At 43.4% G+C, this 19,902-nt stretch overlaps 2 protein-coding genes across 5 annotated transcripts in view; both read left to right on the top strand.

The window, feature by feature from the left end:
- The window catches only part of LOC115823595 (muscleblind-like protein 2a), a 30,282-nt gene extending 25,780 nt beyond the window's left edge, over window positions 1-4,502 (top strand). For both annotated transcript variants that reach the window (XM_030787656.1, XM_030787655.1), the window contains one exon: window positions 1,534-4,502. In XM_030787656.1, the coding sequence (XP_030643516.1) occupies window positions 1,534-1,658 (125 nt within the window). In that variant the 3' untranslated portion in view covers window positions 1,659-4,502. The remainder of the gene's footprint in view (window positions 1-1,533) is intronic.
- A 1,759-nt stretch (window positions 4,503-6,261) lies between these two features.
- On the top strand, window positions 6,262-19,034 carry rap2aa (RAP2A, member of RAS oncogene family a). Of its 3 annotated transcripts, none has more exons than XM_030785892.1 (3): window positions 6,262-6,321; window positions 6,448-6,575; window positions 18,767-19,034. In XM_030785892.1, the coding sequence occupies exons 1-3, from the start codon at window positions 6,262-6,264 to the stop codon at window positions 19,002-19,004; spliced, it is 426 nt and encodes a 141-aa protein (XP_030641752.1). In that variant the 3' UTR covers window positions 19,005-19,034. The 3 variants fall into 3 exon arrangements, with proteins under 3 accessions (XP_030641752.1, XP_030641751.1, XP_030641750.1); XM_030785891.1 differs by having other exon boundaries at window positions 6,262-6,396; XM_030785890.1 differs by having other exon boundaries at window positions 6,262-6,575.
- Window positions 19,035-19,902: the final 868 nt, after the last annotated feature.

Here is a 19,902-nt window from a genome sequence, read left to right as displayed (position 1 = left end):
CGTTTCTTTAAAAAGGTGTTTAGTTGAGATTTGTGTAGGGATTTTTACAATAAGCATTGTCACGCGGCGGTGTTCCAGAGAGCCGGGACACCCAGCGAGCAGGCATAAGGCAGCCCAGGCAGGAGAAGCTCCCTTCGGCTATAATAAGACAAAATCTCAACAGGAACCAACTCTCGCTGGCACCGGGCTGCAGGAATGTAAAGTTAGAATAGTTGGTCTATTTCAGGAAACAGGCCAAAAACATCTAGGAGACGTGAGATCCATCTTATTCATATTCATTGTGCATGTGCAGAGACAGTGAAAGTTAGAGTTTATCAGAGGACATTTCAGCCGGAGAAAGGGGAGGGGGTTAGATCGTGTTTGTGGGTGGGGTGGGGTGCAGATGAGCAGGGGCAGCATTTTCAGGACCTCAGTGGATGATGGGTTACTTTTACAGCCCAGTCAGTCACACTGGAAAGATCCAGGTAACAATCGCACTTTGAGATTTGCGCTCAAGTGTTCTCACTCAAACCCTTTACGTAATGCAGAATTCTTCAGGAATGGCCTGAAAGTATGCTGCAGTCTGGACATTCATGACCATGTTTAGGAACCCTGCCTTTCTGCACAGGTACAGTTGTGAGCTGAATGCTAGAGACAGTAGTGGTAATGCAGGGAAAGGGAACAGACATATGACAGGGTGTATACACATAGAACATTGTGTAGAGACCAGTGGGCAGTACCCAGTGTTGGGACTTAAGTGTCTTTGATTGGTCCATTCAGTCCTCACTTGGTTTTTAGTGTATTTGTTATGATAAATGTAAATCTCCTTTGATTGTGTCATTGGGTAAGGCGATATATATATTTACTTCAGTGAATATGGTGGAGAGTTAGGGCATGGGTTAGAATAAAGACCAGAGTAAACAAAGAACTGTTTTGTATGTGTGCGGTATCATTGATTATCACAATATGTCATAAAACCACATGAAGGTAATCACGCAGAATCAGTCAAATGTGTGGTATTAGCTCAGACTCTGGGAGGTTGTGGTCTGAGCTGTATCTAGGTTTTAGTTCTCACCATCCGATCTCTCAGGTCCAACAAAGTCTCCATCAGTAGATCTGACCCTTCACTTACAAGTTTGTTTTTCCATTTTTTTTTTTTTTTTTTTAAGTCTCTACTTTGAAAAGCTCCAAATGTTTGCATAGGTCAAATATATCAGGGTTGTGAGTCTGTGGAGTGTATTTTCTGGTGTTTTGATGCCTGCTTTTTCACCTCACTGTCTCTGACATGTGTGATCTGAACCAAAAACCTGTCTTGTGAATGGAGATTCCTCTAAGCATCTATGGGTCGTGTGTTTGTAACTCAGCTACCTGTAGTCTCATTTCATCTCATCCTGTACAAGCATGTTCTTAATTTGGTCAAATCTTCAATTACAACACATTTAGCATAGTGTAAAACAAACAATGCACTTCAGTGCTACTGAATTAATCACTGTGTAATGCCACACAGACCCCGTGTTAATGACGGATTCCTTGGTCTCTGCTTTTTCACGCCAGATCATCCTGAAATAAGCCCGAGGAACGGGACGGGATGTCAGCACGCGGCACTGATGGCTCCCACACCGCAGCCGTCTCAATACAACATCCTCTTCTCCCAAGACATACAGCAACCTGCATGCTAAGAGTAGGACTACTCCACACAGGCAAAAAAAACTGGACCAGTCCACCAAGTGCTCATGATGGGTAAAGAACCTGTAGGAAACGCACGTGCTAGGTTAATACTGAGATATACACACGGCTCTCTCGAAGCATTACATGTACATACACCACGTTTCTAAAAGTTTTATCAGAAAGATTTATTACTAACTCGTTTGGGTTTCTTTGGCTATCTCCGTGTATGTTTTAATATATTTTGTCCCAGTTGATATTTAATTTGCCGTTTTTGAAAGAGGCCGAGAGTTGCGTGAAAACGTGGATGTGTTTTAGTAAAAACAAATTAGAGCTAAATCCTCTAAACCTGTTGCCCCAGAAAAATACATATTGGATCAGCCTGATCATGCGTGACGCTGCTCTCTGATACGGCTGACCTGACGTCCCCTCACACACGTGAATGCCATAGAAAAGAATGTGTTAAGTGTCTCTGATGGTCCCTCATTTCCCTGCTGTTTTCTGTCCCCTCTCTGTGTCTGCTGCTGTGCTAGGATGTCCGTGGAGAGACACTCGCGTCTTTTGCCAAATTGGTTAATCCTAATGGCAAACCTGATTCCCTCTCACAATGGCCAAAATAGAACAGAACAGAGGAGCGGTGTTAACGTCAGCCAGCTTTAAGTACCTTGTAATTCTTGGGGAAATTCATCTCTCGAGATGAGTGCATATTCTTTTTTTTATTTTTTTTTTTTGTTTTGTTTTGGTTTTTTTTTTTTGCCTGAGTCCTTGAGAAGGGAGAGAAACTCATAGGCCTGTTTAGTGTGCCAATCACGTCGCAGCGTGAGCAAAGTCAAGGTTTCCTCCAAACCCTAAAGGAGAGTCCCGTTTGGTTGTCTGCAGGCAGACGTTAACTGCAGTGATACTGGAATACGGCTAAACGCAGGCTAGATGGACGTATTCCAGACACGTCACAGTTTCGAAAAGGATTTCTACTCTTAAAGAGTGTGAGATCGTTTGTCTAACTGGCTGAATTGTATTTGTAAGGGAATATTTTGGTGAAGGCAGGATGTGTTGATCCTGTTTTATTTGAGATATTCTAAAAGTGCCTAAAAGAAATCCTCCCTCAGTCGCTTGCATCTTCAGAAGCTGCGTTTGAACTGTGCTTTCAAATCCAAGTGGACAAATTTGTCTCAGTCCTATGAAATGGAAGAAAGTTTTTTTTTAAAAAAAAACCCTTTTGTTTTAAATCAGTCCGCTTCTGTTCAACTTTTAACTTTTCATACGTGGTTATTTTGAAGAGTGAGGTATTTCAACTGTAGTTCCATCGCTATTAAAATGTCATTTCCATTTAAAACAATTGAGTGCATCAGGGGATCCTGAACCGGTTAGAGGGTAATTTTTTTTCCTTTTCTGAACAACAATGTTCCATTCACTTTAAGGACTTCTGAATTGTCAGTGCAGTCCAGTGTAAAGCCCTGTATAAACTAAAACAGAGCATGTAGAAACTGAATAGGACCTAGAAATAAATAAATAAATGTGTGTATATACATGTATATATACACATACATACAAACACACACAGTATATTTGCATATATAGTGATTACTGTCAAGACAAGTAACAAATAATCAAATAATCAAAGCTGCGTGTAACACATGGTATATAACCCGTATATTTCACAAGACTTCACTTAGTTGTATTTGGTCATTCATTTTTATGTTTATAAAGGGGTGTGTGTGTGTGTGTGTGTTGTTGTTGTTGTTTGAATGGGTTTAAATTTTAAATTGTGATATTTTGTCATGGTGTAATAGCACCATGTGGAGACAATCCACAGTTATGGTTAGTATAGAATGAAGAAGGCACTATTTTTACCCCCCCCCCTCCTCCTCCTCCTCCTCTTCCTCAGACATTGTAAGTTTAAATATAAATGTCACTGTGGAATTCTATAAAATCTATTGTTTCATTCTGTTAGATGTTAGCAGTCGGAGAATGTTATAACCTATTCTATTTTAAGATGAATGTAATTTATTGAGCTGGGCCTTGTTCGACTGGGTTTCAGTTAAAGGACCAGGCCTCTGTTACTCTAGCCTATCAGGGGGCATGTGTGGTAGAGGCTGAAACCTGAGAGCTGTGTTTAAAAGGTCTCCAGGTCTCTGTCCTATCACTGCCTCGTCAACAACACAGCATAGTCCTGGCTGATCTGTTAAACTGCTCACATTATGTCAAACAAAGAAACACAACGTATCCAGGAAACAAGAGAGAACTTTACTTTATGTGGTAGGTTGCTAATATTCCATAACCATACTAATTTGTCCCTGTTTAAAATCTAAAATTGTTCTTACGTAAGTTATGTACTTTTGTGAATGCTGTATGTATTATTTTTAGAGCAATCTATCGACGTTAGATTGCATGAGAGAGAACTGTCTAGACTTTCTTGACCCTCTTGAAGAAAAAGAAAATTTATATATTGTTTTTTATTGAAATTTATCTGCCTTTTGGTCATTTTGCTCCGTGATTCTCATCAGATTGTCAGAACGAAACTTTATAACAAAACCTTTCTTTTATTCTCAGAAATTAAATACATAAACAAGAAACTCTACAATCAGCAACTCCACCCTAAGAATGATACTTATGTCATGTGTTTTTCTTGAACATTATGAATGTTCTTACAGAATTCAGCTCAAGCTCAGACTTCATCCAGTATAAGCGGATGCTTGAAAGTCAGAGTGTGTTTTTCCCAATGTGGGCGGCTGTTTTAAAGCACTTTCTGAATGGGAGTAGAACCGACCTTCAGAGTTTAGAATTATTATGGTCTTTGCCTTATCTTCAGTATGTTTCTCTTAATTTTTTTTTTTTGCTTAATTTTTCAGAAGTTCTCAAAAAAAAAAAGAAAAAAAAGATTGTATATGGTCTTCTAATGTTCTGTCCTATAGGGTAACCCTCTTAGCGTTTTCATTGTAAGGCCAAATGAATACACCGTCGCAAAGGAGGAAGTTCTAACTCTTTTGGAAACCAACTCGGTGACAGCTGTGGATTTCGATGTCAGTTTTGTTGCACTTTTACTGCCGAATTTTCATTTCAGTTCAGTTGTGCCACACTCAGTATCCTTCACAAGCATGGCACTGGCCACAGCAATGATCAGTCCCTCCTCCAGGTTTAATTTTCAAGTCATTCGACAAATTTATCGACAGCTTATTTGTGAATATATTATGTGTTCTTTTATGTCATACAGTAGTTTGTTATTTTTGCTCAGCTAAAAAAAAAAAAAAAAGTTGTAAAATCTATTGTAACAAAATAAAACTTATTATAAAGTCCAAATCTTATCTGTATTTTGTGTCATTGGTGCGAGAAAGCAGTTTTGAAGTTATTGATATAGCTCAATAGAGAATCCAAACCAGCGCCTTGGAGATGGCATCACTTAACATGTTTTAATCTGAACTAATAGCCAGTTATCACGGCGCTGAATAAATCCAATTAGTTTTATACTTATGCACAATTTAGAAATAATGATTTCAATTAAGTTTTTTGTATTTATACACACTGTTGTCACTTAATGGTTTTGTTGAATGCTTAACTTCAGATTTCCATTTGTTGATTTTGTTGGTAAAATCACATTTTTAAAACTGTAAACATGTTTCTAAAAAGACAAAAGGAGGTATGGTTTGATACTACAATATTAGTCCTGCATCACAAGTTTTGAATGGTGGTTTAGTTACCATAGCAACAACATCCGGCGCATTTTACTTTTCATGGATACATATCCCCAAGCGGGACTTTCCATTGGACGGATGCTCCGAGGATGTCACAGTGACAGCCAAATCAACATAGTTTTAACAGTCACGGAAATCCAAGCCTTGGATGTGTAGTGGTCGTTTCAGAACCGAATTCATGAAAGCGTGGGCGAGGTTTATGGCAACTGGACGTGGCTATTGGGTTTCTCGCAGATTCGTAAAATGATGAGAGTTCTCGGTTCCTGTCGTCGGTACGGAAGCCGAGAGGGGAGTGGATGGTTACGCGGCGGCGGTGGGTCTCCACCCGAGAGTATGGCGGACAGGAATGTATCGGTGTGAGAATAAGGACCGGAGTAAAGGGATAGCGAGGATGAAAAGAAAACACAGAGACGGAACTTGTTTAATTTACTCTGTAAATGTTATCCGTCTGGCGGAATTCTGTTTTCTTGGATAACGCGCTGGACTCTTGGCAGAAAATTAAGGTTCTTTTCTTGGTCTCCAGTCCCCAATGTCCAGAGTTAGCCTGTGTTTTATGATGGTGTAGAACGGAGAGCCAAGCAGATTAAAAAGCACAAGTAATTTATTAACGCGCGGTTAATCGTCTAGTTTTGGACATTGGAAATTTGCAGTCGTCCGGATTCCAATAATCATCAATGTCTTGTCCGCCGGAGGGAATTTCTACAATGAAATCCATCTACAGGCTGCAAGTCTTTGTGCTCTGCTTGTTTATCTGTCCTAGCTAGGCAGTTGTGACAAGGCTGTTTAAATATCTGATAAAAAAAAATGGGACGCAGTGTTTTGGCTTATTAATAGTGCAATACTCTGGTTAGTTTTTGTTTCAATGACGAGTGCAGAGTGCTACTATTCGACCTTATTTTGATTTTGTCCGTTCGGTCAGATCGGAGAGATGCGTGAGTACAAAGTGGTAGTACTCGGCAGCGGTGGCGTCGGGAAATCTGCCCTCACGGTGCAGTTTGTCACAGGTACATTTATTGAGAAGTACGACCCAACCATTGAGGATTTTTACCGCAAAGAAATCGAGGTAGATTCTTCGCCCTCGGTTCTGGAGATACTGGACACGGCTGGAACTGAGCAGTTTGCTTCCATGCGGGACCTCTACATAAAGAACGGTCAGGGCTTCATTCTAGTCTACAGCCTTGTCAACCAACAGAGCTTCCAAGACATTAAACCTATGAGGGATCAGATTATTAGAGTCAAGAGGTGAGTGAGAAAATAATTAACGCTGAATTTTTAGCGTACGTGCAGTTTAAACCTTTTAGAATCCTTTCAGAACTTCAAGACAGAATTTTACGGAAGCCTCGTGCATGAGGCGCAGGATGAACCATTTGGTTTGTGTTCTCGGAACTACCACGATAACAGGTATAATAACACACATATTACCACGTAAATGTTATGTTACGTGTTTTAGTGTTATAAAGAGTGTGATTTTGCATGGTGAATATTATGCACAGGCCTGTAGGTGAGGCCTGGCATGACTAAATTGCATACAATACTGGAGCCAGCCAAACCTGAGCAAGATGTATCAGAATGTTTTAACTCCACTTTGCCATTTTCCTCACAGTTTTTTTTTTCTGTTAACAGTAGATATAATGCATAAGGTGGAATCCACAGTGTACATTTTCTGGTATATAGGTCTATACAGGGCTGTACTAGACTGCACTTTCCTTAAAGGCCTGTACTTGACCTCTTTCTTCAATGTACTTAACTTACTCTATTACTCTGTGTCTGAATATTATACAGAAAACACAAACAATATGTTGTTGACACAGGTGATCAAATCACTCTACTATGGAAGCTGTTTGAGGTTTTTGCAGGATTTGGGGCCTGGTCGTACTGAACCAATCAGGAGAAATGTGAGAATTTCCCCCTCAGCCATCACACAAAACTCCACTGTTTCTATGGGGTCGCCCTACAAAAGTGATTAGCTTTTCTGCTCATGGTATCTAATACACCCCAGAGGATGGTGTAATAACAGTGTAACAGCAAATCTGACTGTCTTTCTGCGCAAGCCTGTCAACCAGCGAGTTGTGCTCTTTGACAGTGCAGTTAAACCTATAGCTATAGCAGTGGGGGTTAGCGGCAGCTAAATTTGGAAGAGAACACAGTGTGGGCAGTCCCTGCAGAGAGAGAGAGACATTTTTAATTAAACAGAACGCAAGCCAACTGGAGAGACCTGATGCACTGTAACAGTAATGAGATAGAGAAGTTTTGTCTTTGTTTGTTTGTCCGTTTAAAAATAGTGGTGCGCATGCTCCCTACATTAGGTCAACCTGTCTGAAACGCTTTGTGAGGCACTGAAGGTCCCAGCAGTGTGTCTCAACTATCAGAGACCTCTGGACTATTAGTAAGTCTGTGCTGTCAGAGAGTTCTACTGTGTAAGTCTGTTTCGTAATGAACCCGGTCAGAACACCAGTTCATTCTGGGATTTTGATTACTACTGACTTTACACTAAGCAGGAGTCTCAAGTCTGTTAGGGCACTTCACATGGGTTTATTATTATCTCTGTAACGGGAGACATGCCATCCTCGCAGTGCAGGGACTGAATGGGAAAGTTACTGTGTTAGAGGTATAGGCATAGTGGCCCTGCGTCTTAACTCTTAACTCTTGTGAGAGGAGAGGAGGGGTATTGCCTGAGACTACATCTCTCTCTTTTTTTTTTTTTTCTGTGGTCAACCGTTTCCCTTTCGTTACGCCACTTTTCCTCAGTGTACACAGAGCTCTCCACACACTCAGTAACTCTTCTGGGATCAGAGAAGTTGAAACGCACTGTTCCAGTGGCTTTATTTGGTAAAACCCATAACCAATTATGTCACGTCTCTTCCCCTTCTTTTGCTTCCTTTCATTAGACTCTCATCTGCGTTTCACAGCTTGTTGTTCGGTTGTTTCGCTCAGATGTCGAACACGCAGCGGGGAAAAGAACGGAACTGGATGAATCCAACAGTAAAGTCCGTGAATTGAGTCAGAATGTCAGTCCCTTCACCGTTTCTGATTTTTATAGCCGTAACATCAACCGTGCATGCCAATGCGCTCGCTGTCCGACTGAGAAAATTAGACTCTGCATTCGTTTGTTTTCACGACTCCACCATTGTTGGCTTTCATCCCCACGGAAGAAAAATTACGTTTAATTCAATGCACCATTTTTTTTTTTCTTCTAACCGATTTGACCATTTAGAAGAGAACTGTACGTATTACAGTCACTGATTTAAAGGGTCTTGGACGTACTGATCTCATTTTTCTGCACAAACTCTCACATCGAGTTACGAATCGAATGGAAGCCTGGCTGTGAAGATGTGCTGTGACTTCTTTATGCAGCGGAATGAAGGAAGGCAGCATGTGTTTTCCATATAAGTACAGAGGGAAAGGTATGAGCGAGCTGAGAGGTATGTGTCAGAGGAAAGGTATACGAGGGGAGCTCGGGCAGGGGGGTGGGGGGGGGGGGGGGGGGGGGGGGAGGTGTCTGCCACATACCAGCAGGTGTGAGCCAGCTGCAGTATACAAGCATAGACAGAAACATCCTGCAGGAGTGTCTCCTCAGACACACCACCCCATAGAGATGAATATCAAAGTGTTTCAAATGCTCTCCAAACAAACACGCACACACACACACACACACAAACAGACGATCATCAAACCCACACGCTGCGTCAAAGTTCTTTTCAGACACACTTCTTGTGAGATCTTCTCAGATGAACATCCGTTGTCTGGTGTCCCCAGAGTCATGCAAAGTGCAGGAGATGGTACCTCAAACATACACGCTGTCAGGTTATCCCCCTCCCCTCAGACACACACACACACACACACACACACAACTTTTGAGATCCCAGACACACTCTGAGTCCCAGATTATACATGTGGTGAATGGTAAATCCACCAGAGTTCAATTTCTTCCAATAGTGTTTACATTGTCCCACACAGTGCAGGCCAGCCCAGCATAAACACTTGTAGAGTTCATTCAACACTGGCAGATTTGCTGTGTAAGGTTTATTTAAAGTGTGCTACTGGCCAACAATAAACCCTGATAGAAATCAACAGTCGCATCCATACCACACATATTGTAAGCTCAAGGTGCAGGTGTACAATCCCACTCTAGAAATCTCACATATGTAATGTTGTCATTTGTTCTGAGTACCAGCCTGTTGTGTGGTGCTGTCCCTAAACATGATACTCTTAGAAACTCTTAGATTACACAGTCTGTTGGCTTTGATTAATCAAGAATAGAGCTGGACATTCTGTGTGTTGTGCCGTAAAGCATCAGTCATGCCCCGTCGTTTCCCATAATACTGATCGTTTGAGACCATGCAGAGTGCGGAAAGACTTTCTCTCAGACACAGCTGAATTACATTTCATATTTTAGGTTATCGTATGGTGAGAACTGATGGACAGGCTGCCATATAAAAGGGAATTGCCTCACAAAACTGCGCCGTGTGTGACAGAGTTACCGCTTCCTATTAAACGGCTGTGATGCATCTGTATATACATAGTAACAGTACTGCTGAGAGCAGCTTCACACAGTGGTGTGTCATTTACACGGACCAATGCTCCCATTCCCATAGTACTATAGTATTAGTAGATTACATTAATGTTTCAAATCACACAAAGCGTAGTTATCATGTAACTAAACAGGTACCATGCACACTCACTTATGCACACTCACATCTGCAATAAACATACTTTGAATGCTTAGATTTCTAAGCTCAGTTAAGGCTGAAAGTGAAAAACATAATGGGGGGAAAAAAAGCCTCATTCTGACTCTCTTAAAATGAAAGCTGTATTGTTTTCATATGCCACATAACTGGCTGATGACGAGCCAGTGAGGAATTCAGGAGTTGGGTTTTTTTTTTTTCAGTAATTTTCAATAGCAGCTTTACTCTAAGCCAGGCAGTTTCCACCCATGAGACTATGTCTCTCTGAGTTCAACAGTTCATGACTGGATCACCCCCTGATCATGTTTGTGTGCGGAGAGACATTAGGGACCGTGTTATATGAGTCGACCCGTGACTGTTTATTCAGAGAGAGATGAGCCTTGGAGTAGCTTATCAGTTCTATAGCATTTTGTCTGTCAGTTTCATTCCTCTGATCCTCTGCTGTCTACAGCATGTGTACGGGGTCGGAAGCACGTGAGACCTGGCTTGCCGCGATCGTAAATGAGATGAAAAAAAAAAAAAAAACGTGAATCCATGGCTTTGGTTTGAACTGTGTCGTGATGAATTAAGGAGTGTTAGCCTTGCTGGGAGGTGCTCAGGATTTGGTTGCTTTTTGTGGGATTTCAACATCCAAAACTAACTGTCCAAGGTTTTTGTAACTAACGGTGTCAACCTCTTATTACTGTCAAAACAAGCCTAGCTGGGGGGGTGGGGGGGGGGGGGGTGGGGGGGGGGGGGGGTGGGTGCTGGGGGGGGGGAGAACAGAGCGAGGAATTAGCAGGAGCAATATCAGCCCTGATAGAGTATCGACACACACCAGAGTTCTGTGAATTCTTCTCATGTGTAAAGACTGGTGTTTCAACACCCAATCAGGCACAGAGAGAAGTCTAAAGATTATTTCGCACTGCCCGGCCATCTGGGCCCGGAGCTGGAGCCTGAACGGGCCGGCTCACACAGACAACTATGGATTACATCCTGACTGCTCGCTGGACCTGATAGTCTGCAGAACAGGAGCGCTCTCTCATGACCGGGCCTGAACGCTGCCGCCTGACGAGAATGACACTACCCAAGCCTGGACCCACAGAAAGGTCCTCGGGACTTTTTATGGTGTTTCATAGTTCCTTTGCGAGTGTTGTTTAACGGTGTTAAATTTCTTGGAGTTACACCTGCAGCGTTACAGTTTCGTGTGAGAGGGCACTACTTTTAAATGTCATTTACTCTGGTGAGTGTTGATTAACTGAAAACCTTAACACTGGAACAGTACATAATTGAACTGAACACTGGTAAATTAGCTTTTCTATATCGATAGTCAGTCAGACGTGACATAGGATAGCTCAGTAACATCTCTCACTTAAAGCAGGAGTGAGCGAGTGAATGAATGAGTGAGTGAATGAACAACTGGACAAGTGAATGAGGCGTGTCGGGGTTACTTGTTATCAAGACCATGATGTACTTTTGTTTTATCATCAGTATGATTGACATTTGAGTGATTTATGTCCTATTGCAACACTAGTTTCTGCTGTTTTTCAAGGGGTGGAAATATGTAATTGAGCTTGCTGAGTTGGTCTGAGATCTGTCTGGACGAAACACGATATCCGTGCCGTAAATCCTGTCCACTGTGAGAGGGAACATCGGTCTGTGACATCTGGACCACCCACAGTCTGAGATTACACCGCGTGACCCGCAAGGTTCACTGCAAACCCGCGTTCTGGGAACATACAGTTTATTTGCTGTTCTGGGCTTAACCTCAACATTGTGAATGAAGGTTTTCGGTCAGTGGAGAATTTGTGGAATTATACAGTCGCACAGGGCAAGGCCGTGTAAAATAATCAAAGAGTAAGGTTCAGAAATGACAGGCTGAGTTGAGCTGCCACACCGATTACACACCAGTTAGCAGAACGTTGTTAAATGCTAGTCTCTTTGTATCGGACAGCAGACTGACGCAAACATATGTAACTGAAGAATAGAAGACAAAACAAACTCTTCGTCTGTGCGTAGTCTTTTTGTTGTCAGTCATATCTCAAAACACCACACTATAATTAATGTCCAAGCTATACACTTGAAGTTCCTGGATTTCAATGATTTTGTGATTACTCTTTGGTGTCCGCAATTATTGTTCAGCCTGTAAATTATGTGCTTTTTTTCCCAAGCAGAGGGTAGTAATTGCGAATACAAAGTGATAATGGTTGCTATGAAATTTCAGTTGAAAGCGAAAGAAAAACGAGAGATTGAATAGTCTGGTCTGACCACTCTGACCTAGATTCAGTCAAATTCTCTACAAATATCCTCGCAAAAAAAAAGGAAAAAGGGACGTCTCACTAACTCTGCATGTGACATTAAAGTGATTGACAAGTGAAAGGATACGTTTCAAATCCCAGTGAGGCCAATTGAACGGCTACGATGGCAAGCCTGGAGAGAGAGAGAGAGAGAGAGAGAAAAAAAAAATCGTTCTCGTCATCTCTCAAGGAATTTGGTTGTTTGAATCCAGGCCAAGGGACCATGTTCCAAAATAGCCACTGGACCCAGAGTCGAGTGCTGGTGGAGAGAGAGCCTGTTTCTCTCTTTCTGCTGATGTGGGAATAGTGTCAGGAACTTTTACAGGAAGCGGGAAGAAGGAGACTATTTCCTCCAACTACCTTGAGACTGTCGCTGGAACCTGAGTCGATGGTCATCTGAAGAGGCTGAGAAGCAATATCTCCACGGATGACTGTTTTTGTCATTCACTTCCTAACAGTTATGATGCTCCAGTGTCAGGGACACAGAAACTCTGGACAACACACATAACAGCTGCACTCTTAACAGATGGGATGTCACTTTTCCCCTCCCCAACATATATTCCAGGTTTTCTGTTGTTCAAAAGTCCAAACAATCAGTCACACACTTCTATTTCCATTCATTCGTTTAGCAGACCCTTCTATCCAAAGCGACTTCCAAGACAGGCAGAAAACAAACCAAGCATTTGATGCGTTCAGTGCCTCAAACATACGTACATGCAACTCCAGCTGAATAGGCTCAGTCACACAGTCATGCACCATAGCATAGTAAACACTATCACTCTCAGTTACAAGCTCGTCATTCACATATACACATACAGTCAACACAAAGCAGACCTGGGCTCTCTTTCGGCTGGTGGATCATTGTCTGTGTGAGGAAATCAAAAAACTAGAGACGGCTTCTTCCGAGTCCAGAGAGCTCTGCGCGTGTTGGATGGTATTGTTGCTGAGACCAGAGCGGTAGCAGCCTGTGTCTAAGGCCCTTGTGTCTCCTCCTGGCCTGAGCTATATCAGTTGATGTGTCATTCATAATGCAGAAGGCCCGTCTGGAGGAGCTGCTCTCAGTCTGAGCAGAGAGAGAGAGACAGAACCAGAGAGACAGACGGATTCAGAACTACAAAGACCACTGTCGCTTTTCTTGTTGTGAGTTATACAAATGTGTGTGTGTGTCTGTGTGTGTGTGTCTGTGTGTATGTGTCTTGTGCGGTACCGGTGGTGTAATGTTATCAAGCGGTCAGGAACAGGCATAAGTCTAGGTTGTATAGATGTGGGGATTTGTGTGTGAATGTGTGAAGGCGGATTTGTGCGTGGGTGGGAGTGTTTGTGAATTTGTGTGGGCAGATATGTATGCGTGGTTGTTTATGTGTGTCTGTTTCTCTGTGTGTTAGCATTGTTATGCTGTCGTTAATCATGTGTGGGAGTCTGTGTAATAGGTGTGGATGTGCAAATAAACGTCTGTGTGTGTGTGTGTGTGTGTGTAGATTTTACTTTTGTGTACGTAGGTTCACATCGCCCTGTGCTGATGGAGAACACTACTCAGTAGAGTGGCATCAGAGCAGTAAAAACAACACTCTCAGAATACGTCTGCTAAGGTCTAGCTGACCTTTCCTCCCTCAGTGCCCCCTCTCTCTCTCCCTTTCCTTGCTGGGTGCCGCTCTAACACTCCCAGAGATCAGAGTCCATTGGCTCCTGTGCCAGTCATCCTCATCCAGCAGGCACCTCTCAGGATTACAGCCTTCTCCACTGTTATTACTGCTGTTTATAGAGCGCCTCCCTCTCCAGGGCACCGTGTGCACAAGGCTGCTGCGTGTCTCTCTCTCTCTCTCTCTGTCCCTCTCTCTCTCTCTCTCTGTCCCTCTCTCTCTCTCTCTCTTCCTCTCTCTCTCTGTCCCTCTCTCTCTCTCTCTTCCTCTCTCTCTCTCCCCTACAATCTCTCTGTCCCTCTCTCTCTCTCTCTCTCTCTCCCTCTCTCTCTCCCTCTCTCTCTCCCCTACAATCTCTCTCTCTCTCTCTCTCTCTCTCTTCTGCATGCTCTGTCTCTTACCCTCTCTCTGCTTGTCTCTCTGTATCCCTCCCTGTCTCTATCTCTCTTTCTCCCCCCCCTACTCTCTCTCTCCCCCTCCTCTCTCTCTCTTCCTCTCTTCTTCTCTCTCTCTCTCCCATACAATCTCTCTCTCTCTCTCTCTCTCCTACAATCTCTCTGTCCCTCTCTCTCTTCCTCTCTCTCTCTCTCCCCTACAATCTCTCTCTCCCCTACAATCTCTCTCTCTCTCTCTCTCTCTCTCTCCCCTCTCTCTCTCTCTCTCTCCCCTACACTCTCTCTCTCTCTCTCTCTCTCCCTCTCTCTCTCTTTCCCCTACAATCTCTCTCTCTTCTGCATGCTCTTTCATTTACCCTCTCTCTGCTTGTCTCTCTCTCTCTCTCCCCCCTTCTCTCCCCCCCCCCCCATGGGCTCCCTTTCTCTAATGTGATCAGAGACACCCAAACAATTGTTCTATCTTCACACTTGTCCTCTGTGAAAGTGTGTTTTCATTTTATACGTCCCCCCAGCGCCCAAAGTAAAATTAATGTTTGAGGAGTCATCTGTCTTTCAGCAGCCATGTTCCCCACCTCATCCACCTCCTCGTTCATCACAACCGTAATTTCCTTTTCTGCAAAAGTGTTACGGTTAAGTGGAATTCATTTTTTACAGGGGGAGACAGTCATTCAATCGTGGGTGAATTACCAGACAGACACTTATAACTTTACAAATCATTTTCATCAGCGTTCTCCGGCTTAATGCGTTAGCTTTCTCAATTTTAAAGCCTATATCTTATTCCACCGGCATGTGCGACTCTATCAGATTAACAGGCCTGGACCGTTTTTTTTTCTGTGGAAAAAAGACACATACACACAGGCTCTCTCTGTATACCTCCCTGTCTCTCATTCTCTCTCTCCCTCTCTCTCTCTCTCACACACACACACACACACACACACACACAGAGCAGCCTATAATCTATGGTGGAAAGGGAGTGTGTACCCCCGCCCACTATAGACTTAGGAACTATCCCACAACTACCACGGCCCCCCCCACCCACCTCATACACCCCTCTGCTTCCAGCTGACATGGTAAACGGGCACCTCTGACTGGTCAGACCCCACCCCGGCCCCCGCGGACCACCACTGTAATCAGGGTTTGGTTTAAAAACCAGTTCAGAGGGTGTGTGTAATGCTAGCGTAATTTGCCACATAGTGCATATATAAATATAGTGCATTCCGCAAGAGAGAGTTTTGTTTGTAATTGAAACACGCGGATACAGAGGTTTGTATTTACTGATAGCTGTTTTTAGCTGATTGACTTTTTTTTGGAGGAGAGGTAGAGTGTCTTATGTGTAATCCAACGTTGCACTCTGTTGTATTTAACCAAAAATAAAAACACAGTGTTGAATCGCACTATTTGAATGTTATGAGCACATAACATATTTCTGTTGTGTCATATCACTGCTTGGGGGCAGTATATGAAAATTACAAATGATTTGTGAATGATGCTAGAAATCAGCATTAATTGATGATCTCATGATAGTCTCTGTTTACTCTCACAGACTTCCACCATACTTATCTCAGACCTGTTCGTTATAGTCCACCGGCTGTGCAGAGCCCACAGACACTCAGACACATAAACACTAGAGTCAGGTTTATTCCTGAAACTCAGACACAGAGATAAAAGAGAATCTTTCATAGTTTATGAGGAGGTCTTTTTTTTTTTAACAACTCCTCAACTCCAGGTAGCTTGTAACTTGTAGTCACTGCTCTCTATGAACGATTGATCGTGGGTGTAGATACCCTCTTATCTGTTTCAGACCAGTTTTTTTCTTATCCTTTGCAAAAGTGTCTGTGTTGTCTGTCGTGCGTGCGTGCGTGTGTGTGTGTATTTCACTTGGCAACATTTAATAATTTAATAGCATGAATGTTTAATTCAGGCTAACCTCTGAAAAGCATAATGATGGTTTAAGCCCGTGGGTGAGGGAGACCGCAGTTCTCCCATGATTCTGCGTGTTCTCTGAGACAGGAAGGGAAGGAGTTGTCTGTTTATCTCTCTCTCTCTCCATCGTCCTAAGAGCGCCGTGCATTTGACAGCGCCACTCTCATTAAACAGCAGCTGTAAACTGCACTTGAAAACTCTAGGAACACTGAAACAGACATTGCTGTTCAGAAAGCGCACCGTTAGCGACTCAGTCGTCAGTGTAATATCTGCTAATTGCGGCCTCAGGATGGATGTCGGCCAATATTCGATTATTAGCATTTGCCATAAAGGAAAGTGCTTCCAAGAGTTCATATGCCATACGTACGGGTGTCCATAGGCTATGCCGAAAGCATTGCTTTCACTGGACTGGGGCATACGACCAAGCGTGTGGCCAGTGTAGAGGGCAGGTTTGATGTGGCCAGAGTAAGACTTAGGCTAAACCCCAGCGGATCTGCCGGGAGCGAACGACATGTCCAGATCAATGTGATGAATCAGCTTACTTCGCTGTTGGGAAATCCTCTCTTCGCATCTCTCCCTCAGAGCGCGGAGAACGCACAACCGGCCTGTAGAGCCTCACGTCCTGTCGAGTGATTCATCCAGAAAATCGCTAGCCTATAGCCTTACTCTGAACAGTTCTTTCTGTGCAAGCTGGAACATGCTCTGTTAGCGTAGGCTACGATTTATTAGCTGAATGCACATAACAAATAGTAATAAATAAATAAATGAATAATCGTGTATGAGAAGAAGACATATTCATGTACATATGCTTAGAGGTATCCATATCTTACATGTAGGTACATGTTGGGTTTTGTGACATTTCACAATAATTGAGCAGATGGAAGTGATCCAAACGGAGATGCTGATAGGGGACAGACTATAGAGACTCATACTCGTTAATCTCTGTCATTAGTTAATATGACTCAGTGTCAAGCTTTGAATTGTCTCTGCTTTCTGTTATCTTTCGTCTGAACATTTCTTTTTGAACTTCTGCTGTTATCACACGGGAAAATAATTACTGTCGAGGCCCATTGCAGAACAAACCAATCTCTCTCGGGGATGTGGCAAACCTCAAGATGAAAAACATCAGAGACGATCAGACAATAAAAGAACCGACGCTTTCTAAAAACTGAGAAAGAAAGCAAAATCCATCTCCAGTGTTGGTGCAGAATAACTGATGTTCAGTCATAGTGCTTCTTCCTGATACACGCAGACTCTGCTCTCTCTCTCTCTCCCTCTATATCTGTCCAGCTCTCTCTCTCTCTCTCTCTCTCTCTATATATATATATATATGTGTGTATGTATGTATGTATGTACATGTGTGTGTGTATGTGAAGTGATATATAACCATACAAGGTTTCATAACAGCAAGAAATTCTGCTCCTATATTGATCTTGCGCTCCTCTTTGTTCCATGCCTGTGTGCTTACATCAGTGGTACCTATATGTCCCATGTTACATAACCAGAGCAGAAGCAGCAGTACAGTCTGAGGGAACCAGCAGATGTAGCAGGTTGTTAGTGGTGTTTAGGAAAGTGCCAGCATCTTTCTCCTCCTCCACCTCCTCCTCCTCCTCCTCCTCCTCCTCTCCTTCTTTGCCAGGAGTGTCAGCCAGAGCTGCAGTGACATGGCACGCAGTTCAAAGCACAGGGGATTACAGTCCCACACCTCCCCGTGGGAATCGGAGAATCGCATCGCCCACCGTGCGACGGCTGTGCGGCGAGCTCGCCTGTCGTTGCCACGGCAAGAGCACGCGGGCTGTAGCTGAGTCTGGAGCCAGGCTGGAAACTTCGCGGCGTATACATTTTATGTTTGACAAAGTGTTTCATTCGATAGCAGTTATTCTGAGAAAGAGCCAAAGCACCTCATTATCCATTATCCACATTAAGGATCAAAGCAAACACATAGAAAAATGAACATGAACATGGAGACCCTCTGAAATGTTAATAGAGTTTACAGCACACAGACAGTCTGAGAGCTGAGAACTACATGCAGACATGAAGAAAGGCCTGGAAGGTCTTCATGCGTCTCATTTGTGTCTGTTATCAACCTGTGATCAACACCTACTTGTAGTAAGTAGGAGTGACAGAGTCGTAAGACAGGAGACGAGACAATGTGGATGTTGCCTTGTGTCTTTGATAGAGCACTACAGTAAAAGGGGGTCGTGCAGCACAATATTCCAGTGGTAATGCAGAGGAGTGAATGCATTTGAAGACATTTTGATGACAGTGCACTAGCTGGAGCAGTAGCTAGAGGAAGCAGATTTATAGAGTGGTCAGTTGATAGCAAAGCAGGTTAATGTTTCATGGGGATAGTTATTCTGAGGGCATGTGGACCCAAAAAACCTAAGCCTGCCTCTCAGCCCGAACCAAAGCGACTGCTTACATAATCCTGTCCGCACACGTGCGTGTGTGTGTGTGCATGTGTGTGTCCAGGTGTTGATTCTGATCGCTCTGTGCGCTCTGTCTCCTCCTCAGGTATGAGAAGGTTCCGGTAATCCTGGTGGGGAACAAGGTGGACCTGGAGAGCGAGAGGGAGGTGTCGTCCAGCGAGGGCCAGGCGTTAGCCGAGGAGTGGGGCTGCCCCTTCATGGAGACCTCCGCCAAGAGCAAAACCATGGTGGACGAACTGTTTGCCGAGATCGTCCGGCAGATGGACTACGCCGCTCAACCGGACAGAGACGACCCCTGCTGCTCCTCCTGCAATATACAATAGCCCACATGCCTTGGCACACGGACGGGAAGAGGAAAGCTCCAGACGCCAATCACACAGGAAAAAAAAAAAAAATCACACAGAAGTCTCTGCTGTACTGCAACGTTTTCTTTTTTTGGTGCCGAAAATTCTGTCGTCGAGTAATTAATTCAAACGAGTATGTCCATGACTGACTGACTGACTGACTGAAAGAAGTTCCAGAATCTGTCACTTTAGGAAACGGAAAAAAAAAAAAAAAAAAAAAAAAAACCCTGGAGGGAGGAAAAAGTGCACTCGCCTTATGTTATACTGTTTTTTCTATTGTTGAGAAAAAAAAAATGGTGTTGAGATTTCAGGATAACTGATCCAACTTTGTACACTTTTAAGTTGTATCTGCAGTATGATTCAGTATAATGCTATGGTTGGGGGGAAAAAAAAAATTATTTTACAGTTTTTTCGTTCTGTTGACATGAACCGGTTTCTTCTCTGCACGTTAGAGCGTGAGCATTCTTCCAAGCTGCAGCATCTCCACCGCGTCTGCCCAGGAGAAGAGATTAACCCTCTCATCCACTCGTTTTGAAACATTGATGAGCGATTGATTTGTGTGCTGGGTTTCCCTGTGTGGAGTAGAGAGAAAGAGGGAGAGAGAGAGGGAGGGAGAGAGCGCACCTCTAGCCGTGGGGATGTTTTGTGCACATCACAGTCAGCGTTACGGAGGTGACTTGAAAGCACCCCCCCCCCCCCCCCAAAAACCCCACCTCCTATTCTTTTTGTTCTGAGGAAAGGGACAGGAACAAAAAAAAAAAAGAAGAGAATGGATGTCAGGGGTTTTTTTTTTCGTTCTCAAACATCAGTACAATGAAGTTTTGTCTTCTCTGCTAGTTTCTTCTCTTTGGAGATGTTAGACAAAGCGCACAGGTTT

The sequence above is a fragment of the Chanos chanos genome, chromosome 10 (assembly GCF_902362185.1).
Source record: "Chanos chanos chromosome 10, fChaCha1.1, whole genome shotgun sequence".
NCBI lineage: Eukaryota > Metazoa > Chordata > Actinopteri > Gonorynchiformes > Chanidae > Chanos > Chanos chanos.
The sequence above is the reverse complement of the archived record's forward strand: the minus strand, read 5'-3'. Positions and strand labels throughout refer to the sequence as shown.

Coding starts and splice junctions, on each gene's coding strand:
- rap2aa (XM_030785890.1), top strand. CDS start 6,262: ATGCGTGAGTACAAAGTGGTAGTACTCGGCAGCGGTGGCGTCGGGAAA. Junction 6,576..18,766: donor CAGATTATTAGAGTCAAGAG/GTGAGTGAGAAA, acceptor TCTCCTCCTCAG/GTATGAGAAGGTTCCGGTAA.